Source organism: Cydia strobilella, chromosome 19 (assembly GCF_947568885.1).
Source record: "Cydia strobilella chromosome 19, ilCydStro3.1, whole genome shotgun sequence".
Lineage (NCBI taxonomy): Eukaryota > Metazoa > Arthropoda > Insecta > Lepidoptera > Tortricidae > Cydia > Cydia strobilella.
Genome location: NC_086059.1, coordinates 3,650,272 through 3,659,387, shown reverse-complemented (window position 1 = coordinate 3,659,387; position 9,116 = coordinate 3,650,272). Strand labels below are relative to the sequence as shown.

Below are 9,116 nucleotides of genomic sequence, written 5' to 3'. Positions count from 1 at the left end.
CATGGAACGGAGTATACTTAAAATAAGAAAAATTTACAAGATCAGACATTCCATAATCCGAGAAAAAACTAAGCTTATAGATGCACTAAGCCAGGCCCAGAAACAAAAATGGAGATGGGCTGGCCATGTTGCCAGACTCCAAGACGAGAGGTGGACTTTTCACACAACGGCCTGGAAAGGTCCAGACGGAAAGAGGAAGAGAAGACGGCCATTGGCACGATGGTCGGACGACATAATTAAAACAGTGGGGGCCAACTGGATATGGGAGGCCCAAGACCGAAGAAAATGGCAGATTCTGGAAGAGGCCTATACCTCTTAGGAGGGTTCTGGAGTGATCATTAGATATAAGACATTTAGAAAAATTTAGATTAAGTTTCATCCCAGAAATAAAAGGCTTTTTATTTATTATTATTTATTTATACTTATTCGATTTACTCCTTCCTTGCTTGCCGCTTTGTCGTCAAAATCTTCCAGCTGCCTGTTCACGGCTTCCAAAGAATTGGCCACCGTGATTATCTTTTCTAAGGTCATGTCGTCCCCTGCGCGTAAAATCTTCTTTCTCAATTCGCTTGAGGAGCCCTTTTCAATAATTTGGTCTATTATGTTTTCCTCTTCATTATGAAATTGACATTTGACCGCCTGCTGCCTTAATCGTACTAAAAATTTCTCAAATTTTTCGTTAATTTCTTGTTTCAATTGTCTGAATAAATGTCTTTCATACACTTTACTTTGTTTTGGTGAGAAGTAAGAGTCTAGCTTTGCTAATGCAATTTCAAACACATCTCTTCTAGGTCCTCCCTCCTCAATATCTGGATCTGGGATATTGAAGAAAATCTCCTGCAATTCTTGTCCCCCAAAATGAAGAAGACTGGCTCTCTTCTTTTCACTTTTTTCTATGCCCGCTGCATCTATATATATTCGGAGTGCTCTCTTCCAACGTTCCCATCGTATTCCCAAGGAAGTTGGTTCACCTCCACATTCAAACTTGTCCAGCGTCAGCGCCATGGCCCCTGAACGTGCCATTGTGACCGCCTAAAAACAAATTATCAAATTAGTCCTGTTTCACAGCTCCGCCTTCAGAGCCTACATATTTGCAGATCCCAAATATTAAGCCCTAATAATATATATTCCCTCATAATTACTAATTTGCTACCAGAGGTCTAATCAAAAGTCTGACAATACCAGAGCGCAAACATAGCAGAATCCCCTTTAGGATAATCTTGTCACGACTTAACCAGTAGAGTATATTTTTACAATCCATGTCGCCGCGTGATCAAGGCAGAGTCCCCGCAAAGACAATGCTTACCACGACTTAGCCGACAATATCAAGGTTCATTTACATACATGTCGCTGCGTGATCAAGGCAGAGTCCCCGCAAAGACAATCCTTACCACGGCTTAGCCGACAATATCCAGGTCCATTCACAAACAAATCGCTGCGTGATCAAGGCAGAGTCCCCGCAAAGACAATCCTTACCACGGCTTAGCCGACAATATCCAGGTCCATTCACAAACAAGTCGCTGTGTGATCAAGGCAGAGTCCCCGCAAAGACAATCCTTATCACAACTTAACTGACAATTGCCAGGTCCTTTTCACAAACAATGCCGCTGCGTGATCAAGGCAGAGTCCCCGCAAAGACAATCTTGTCACGACTTATCCGACAAAGCCAACATTTTCTCAAAACGAAATCTAATCTTTCAGTCAATGTCCATGTCACAATCTTGTATTATTTTCTTATAGTTTGACAACTTACCTGATTGTTAATATGTTTGTGCTATTCCGTACTGTACTCGCCGCAATCTTCTGCTTATATTTTGTAGTAATAAGTGTAATAACAAATATTTTCTTAGATCTTGCACCTGAAAAGCTTAGCGTAAACCGTTTGTTAGCAAATTTTCCGGTTTTTTTTTCTTTGACACAAGCCATAGATACAAATGATACAATACGCTCTGTTCTCGCGCCAAAACTACGGTTGGCAATACTGTTTTCGTACAGATGTACAATTACATAAGTTTGCCAACATAACAGCAACATAAATGAATACGGCACAGCAGTTGGTAGAACTGTATTTACTACCACAGTAAAAAGTGACTGTCCAGGACCGGTCCTACTGCGTAAGGCGACAGAGGGGAAAGAAGGGCGCGGGGGACGGCCCCGCGCCATAGCCGATACAACCACCAACACGATCGCGCGCGCGCATCCCTCAAAATTAATAAGAAATATAAGTCGAGCATGTAAATTTCCGAATAAACTGTTATAATCAAGAATCTGCAGTTTTCATCACAAACAAAAGTGGCGACCGTGACAGGACACATAAGAAATAAAGAAGGAAACTACATGTTAAACAAAAACCCGTTAATATTTAACGGACGTAATTTGAACTCCGCCATACAACGCATCGACGAGCTGGGCTGGATATTAAGCGACATCAGTGAATAGTGGTACCTACATCGCAGCGAGTCAGCGTTATTGCAGATGAGTAGCCCAATCCTTTCTTTTTTTTCCTAAAAATATTCCCTCTTCAAGCTTGTATGATCGGCGAGTTTGATTGCGAGTGTGTAACACTAATATTCTTTGTGCACTAAGTGTCGTGTTAATCTAGAACTTAATTTCTTTTTTGCATGTACACCACGGTGCTTATATAATTTTTACGTGGTTTAGCTCTTAATATTCGTAAGCAGTTGCATTATTTCCGCTCCGCTAGCCTTTATTTAAAAGTGCTTACTTAAAATCAAGCACTGCTTAATGCTACGAGGGTAAATAAATGCTTAAATACCTTAATTTCTAGCTAAACGCTCAATTTGCACGTAAATATTAATACATTATAATTACAAGCGCAGCGTTTTCGTGACATTAAAAATATATATAATGTATTTATAATTCTTTGTTTGAAAAAAGGCTACTCAAATTCGTAAATTACATTTTATTTTAAAATAACTTATTTCTAAAAGGAAACTTTCTTTGTGCCCCTATAAGTTGCTCGATACCTTATCTGTTCGCTTAAAGGTAAAACCAATCGTAAACATAATTGTAATAAACCCATTTTTGCTAATTATTTTCGCCGAACATTCCAGGCGGATCGCTTACATAACGGCAAGTGGCAGTTGCTACCTGCATTGTCATCGCGCACTGTGAATCGCACGGCGCGGCACCGTGTCACAGCGTGTCGAGTCGCTCGCGTTATCAGAGCGCACCTCACACGGCACGGTGTCTCACCGTGTCTACACGGCGCGCGGCTGCTACTTGATTTTAACTGGTTTGATGCACATTTTACTTTGCTTAACTCATTAATTACGTTACGTTGTTAGCCTTAAAAATGACTGATACTTCTGGCGCTGATTCTGATGGAAAGAAAATGAAAGAGTTAACTAAATTACGGGGCACGATTAAGGGTCGTTTAACACGATTCAAAGATTATGTTTCTGTCTTAAATGCATGTAAACAAGAGGAAATAAGTGACTTAAAACTTAAAGAATTGAAATTTCGTTTAGAACGAATTGAAAACTTGTTGTTTGAGTTTAATGAAGTTCAGTCTCAAATTGAAATGTCTTCGTCTGAGGAAGATGACAGTGAGGTGGATCATTTTGAAAGCGTTTTTTATAGCACGTTATCTTTAGCTCAGCATATACTGGACATGCGTCTTAAAGTTCATGACGAAAAGGAAGGGAGCCTTCACTCTGCTCGCTCGGCATGTTCAAGTACGTGTAGTCATCATCATCATAACTCAAATATCAAACTACCCACTATAAAACTACCTACTTATGACGGAAATTATTTGAAATGGCTTGAATTTAGAGACACTTTTGAGTCGTTAATTCACTCCAATGATTCCATATCGGACATAAATAAATTCCATTACTTGAGGTCATCATTGGAGGGAGGTGCGGCTTTAATAATCAAATCATTAGAGTTTAGCTCAAAAAATTATACTGTTGCGTGGGAATTAGTACGTGAACGATATGATAACAAAAAGGTTCTTATCAATAACCACTTAAAAGCGTTATTCGAAATAGAATGCATCTCAAATGAGTCCCACAAAGCAATACGGTTCATGATAGACTATGTGTCAAAAAACTTAAGAGCGCTTGATACTCTAGAGCAGCCCACTGACAAATGGGATGTTCTCATCATATACTTAGTGTCTACTAAATTAGATGCAACTACCTTCACTAAATGGGAGGAGCATAAAAATACGTTCAAGGACTTACCGGCCTTATCCGATTTTATGCAGTTTTTGCGCAACCGTGCTGATATTCTTGAGACAATGGCGATCAGCAGAAGCGACAAACGCGAAAGTAAATCTAATTTCTTTAAGAATAATCAGAAATCTGAACCTAAAAATAAAGAATACCCTCATAATAAACCATTAAAAAGTTTTGCTGCCTCTGCTAGCGCCAAACCGACATTTTCGTGTCCTTACTGTAATCAGCAGCATCGGATTATAGATTGCCCTTCCTTCAAGCAGCTGTCACCTGAAATAAGATGTGATGAAGTTTCTAAATTAAAACTTTGCTCCAATTGTCTGCGCAGGGGTCACGCAACAAATGAATGTCGGATTTTGGGTACATGTAAGACCTGCAAAAGCAAACATAATACATTATTGCATGTAGATAGTCACAAACCTGAAACAAGTACTACCTTAACTCATTGTAGCTACGCACCTGTGTCCCTGCCGGCTTGTTCTTCGGGTGAAGTTGTCCTTGGCACCGCCATCATCAAAGTCATAAATCCTAAAAATAATCGTACTTACCTTGCACGTGCGTTCCTCGACGGGGGTAGTCAACCATGCTTCATCACGACAAACCTGAAAGAAAAACTCGGATACGTTAGTAATGGTACGGATACATCATGTATATTCGGCTTAATGAAACAGCAAACTCCCATATACGATAGCTGCGAAGTGACGATACAATCATGTGTAAATGATTTCGGCACACGTCTTAAATGTCTAGTGGTTCCTGATATTACAGGGACACTCCCTAATTCCCCAATAAATGTAGCAGAACTTAACTTACCTAAAAACATTCAACTGGCGGATCCTAACTTCTTCCGCCCTTCAGAAATTGATATACTAATAGGTGCAGAGTTGTTCTATGATCTCTTGTGTTACAATAAAATAGAGCTAGGCCCAACAAAGCCGCTGCTTGTCGAAACCACGTTAGGTTGGATGGTGGCAGGTCGTCGTTACATTACCGATCTGCGACCAAAGCGTCAAGTATATTGTAACTTCACAAAAGAAATCAGTGATCAACTGGCAAAGTTTTGGAGCCTTGAAGAAGTTCCAACCTCAAAACCAACTTTGTCAGCTGATGACGAATTCTGTGAACAATACTTTACTGCAACCACGAAGCGCCTTGATGATGGTAGATTCTCAGTTCTCATGCCCTTTAAAGAGACTCCAGAGGTAGCTCTTGGTGACTCTTACAGCATGGCTGAAAAGCGCTTCTACAGCCTTGAGAAAAAACTTAATAAAGATCCTCACTTTAAAAATGAGTATTGCAAATTTATTCGTGAATATGAGGAGCTAGGTCACTTAACTGAGATCAGCAGGCCTCAATTCGGGTACTTTATGCCCCACCACGCTGTGATTCGTGAGCGCAGCGAAACTACGCGCTTGCGCGTCGTTTTCGACTCGTCAGCGAAATCATCCTCAAACAAGTCACTTAATAGCATTCAGCACGTTGGCCCCGTAGTCCAGGATGAGTTGTTCAACATACTCATTCGGTTCCGCCAGCATAAGTACGTGTTGTCTGGTGACATTCAAAAAATGTATAGACAAATCATGGTAGATGAGTCACAAAGACATCTCCAGCTTATTTTATGGAGAGAGCAGGATAACATGCCTCTTAAAACTCTGCAGCTGAACACAGTAACATACGGTACTGCATGTGCACCTTACTTAAGCACCCGGTGCTTGGTTCAGTTAGCAATGGAATGTTCTGATCCTGTCGTCTCTACAGTAATAAAAAACGACTTTTACGTCGACGACCTCTTGACAGGTGCCGCGACGGAGGGCGAACTAGCTCACATCCTAAAGACGGTTACCGAGGTCCTTAACTCTGCTGGTTTTCCTATACACAAATTTAAGACAAATTGTCCAGAAATATTTCAGGAAGCCACAGAATCTGACTCTCACAATTTGTCAAAAGAGTCAAGTGTACTGGGAGTATTGTGGGCACCCAGTACTGACACTCTCAGATTCGAAATCAACATAAACGAAACTGATCATAAAGTCACCAAACGCATGATTCTATCGAATACATGTAAGATCTTCGATCCTTTAGGTTTGCTAAGCCCGTGCACAATAACACTTAAGATTCTGTTACAGAAGCTTTGGGAACTTAAATTAGAATGGGATGCAGACGTTCCAAAAAGCATAAAAAGGACGTGGGACAGGATCATAAAAAACTTAGACGTGTTGCTTGCACTTTCAATCCCCAGGTCTGTTCTGTGCGCTTCTCCTGTCTCCACAGATCTTCATTGTTTCGTGGATGCCTCACAAGACGCGTATGCTGCTTGTGTGTATTTACGCTCAATTGACGATGAAGGCAACGTAAGCATCCACCTATTATGCGCCAAAACGCGCGTTGTTCCCTTGAAACCGGTTACTATTCCTAGGCTGGAATTATGTGCTGCTCTTTTAGGAGCGCGGCTTGCAACAAAGGCTTGTGAAGCTTTGCGGTGCAAAGTTGACACTAGAACGTTTTGGTCTGATTCATCAATAACCATAGGATGGATTAAAACTCAGCCAAAACTCTTAAAAACTTTCGTTTGCAACAGAGTTAATGAAATCCATGAATTGACAGAACGCGAATCATGGAGACATGTACCGACTGACCTTAATCCAGCGGACATGGCTTCTCGAGGCATTGAACCCAGCACGCTTGTTGATTCTGCGCTGTGGTGGAACGGTCCTAAGTTTCTGTCAAAACCTGAATGTGAATGGCCTCAGCAGGTAACTGGGCATTCAGAAACTCAATTGCCTGAAATCAAGGTCCATCATGTCCGAACCGATAATCCAAAATTTATAAAATTTGAAAATTTCTCTAATCCTTTACGCCTTCAACGAGCATTCGCATATGTATTTAGGTTCATAAATAACTGCAGAAATCATAAAAACAAAACGGTGGGTTCTCTTAATGAAACTGAACTCCATCAATCTCTTACCTTCCTTCTTAAAACCGCTCAGCAAGAGTCCTTTGGATTTGAGATAAATGCACTTCAAGAACACAAGTCGCTTAAAAGGTCCAATGTTCTACAATTATCTCCCTTTATTGATGAAAAGGGACTGCTGCGAGTAGGTGGTCGGTTAAAACACGCGAACCTTAATTACGATGCCAAGCACCCCATTTTAATGCGATCAAACCATCGTCTTACCAAAATCCTGATGTCAAGTGAGCACTTAAGGTTATTTCATGCTGGTCCTCAACTGCTTCTCAGCTCTTTCAGAGAAACATACTGGCCTATTGGCGGTAGAACACTAGCTAGAAGCATTGTGCATAAATGCGTCACTTGTGTCAGGATGAAAGGTAAGACGATGGAACCATTCATGGGTAACCTACCTACGACTAGGGTAACTCAATCCTATCCTTTCCAGGTTACTGGAACCGATTTTGCTGGCCCTTTCATGATTGCCAGCAAAACAGGTCGCGGCAGTAGAACCACAAAATGCTATCTGTGCATCTTTATTTGTTTCTCTACTAAAGCTGTGCACCTTGAGACGGTCAGTGATCTCACAACCCAAGCTTTCATTTCTTGCCTTAAGAGATTTATCGCTAGAAGAGGTAAACCTGATTACATTTGCTGTGACAATGGCAAAAATTACGTCGGAGCAAACAATGAGTTAGGCAGAGTGTTGCAGTCAAACCGAAGTAGCATAACTGACTTTGCGACCAATAGGGGCATAAAGTTTGTTTTCAATCCCCCATACTCTCCAACTTTTGGCGGCCTTTGGGAGGCTGGCGTAAAGAGTGCCAAATTCCATCTTAAACGGATAGCAGGGAATGTTAGTCTTACATACGAGTTGTTAGGCACGCTTTTCACTCAAATTGAAGCGATCCTTAACTCCCGACCCCTAACTCCTTTATCACCTGACCCAAACGACCTTTCTCCTTTGACCCCAGGGCACTTCCTCATTGGGCGGCCACTGACGTCACTACCAAGCCCGCAGAAGCCTGAAAACATGAAGATTCGCACAAGGTACCAGTTGGTCGAACAGCTCCGATGCAACTTCTGGGAGAGATGGAGAAAAGAATATCTGGCCGAACTGCAACAAAGAACAAAATGGCGTTCCCGGCAGATAAACCTTAAGAAAGGGGATCTAGTGGTCTTCAAAGAACCCAATTTACCACCACTTAAATGGAGACTCGGCCGAGTTCAGCAGCTTTACCCCGGCGACGACGGAGTGGCCAGAGTCGCTGATTTTCTGACTTACCGAGGCGTTGAACGGCGAGGCGTCAACAAAGTCTGCCCTTTGCCAACCACAACGGAGGAGTCTGATGTCTTGGAAGAAGCTGCAAGTCCTTCCAAGGGCGGGGAGGATGTCCAGGACCGGTCCTACTGCGTAAGGCGACAGAGGGGAAAGAAGGGCGCGGGGGACGGCCCCGCGCCATAGCCGATACAACCACCAACACGATCGCGCGCGCGCATCCCTCAAAATTAATAAGAAATATAAGTCGAGCATGTAAATTTCCGAATAAACTGTTATAATCAAGAATCTGCAGTTTTCATCACAAACAGTGACAGATTGATGATAACATTTCTTTCGAAAGCTAAATTTGAACTTTTTACACTACTAAACATCAATGAAATCATTCTTTACGATGTCGAGTTGAACTTAACTAAAGTATTTTGGGACAGATCTTCCCAAAATTGACGTCTAATATGTCTATTCATCTCTTTCCTTCTTTTAAATGGTTGCTTCGGCGCCTGAGCGTGTAAGCTAAAACCACTTTGTTATCACTAAATTCGATTATTACTCACGGTTTTTCGACTCGTCGCCAATGTTGTATATGCCGTTGAGTGTTCCTTACATCCTGGCTCGCTAACATACACAGCCGCGCACGTTCCACATGTTCACCCCGCACTCCCGCGAGTTGCTCTCTCGAGCTGTCACC

At 41.8% G+C, this 9,116-nt stretch overlaps 1 protein-coding gene across 1 annotated transcript; it reads right to left on the bottom strand.

The window, feature by feature from the left end:
* Window positions 1–408: 408 nt before the first annotated feature.
* On the bottom strand, window positions 409–9,055 carry LOC134750329 (uncharacterized). Its single transcript, XM_063685492.1, has 2 exons — window positions 8,983–9,055; window positions 409–1,032 (listed from the first exon to the last, which is right to left on the bottom strand). Exon 2 carries the CDS (start codon window positions 1,021–1,023, stop codon window positions 409–411), a length of 615 nt encoding a protein of 204 aa, XP_063541562.1. The 5' UTR covers window positions 1,024–1,032; window positions 8,983–9,055.
* Window positions 9,056–9,116: the final 61 nt, after the last annotated feature.

Excerpts from the sequence above, each read along its gene's own strand:
- LOC134750329 (XM_063685492.1), bottom strand. The coding sequence starts at position 1,023 with ATGGCACGTTCAGGGGCCATGGCGCTGACGCTGGACAAGTTTGAATGT.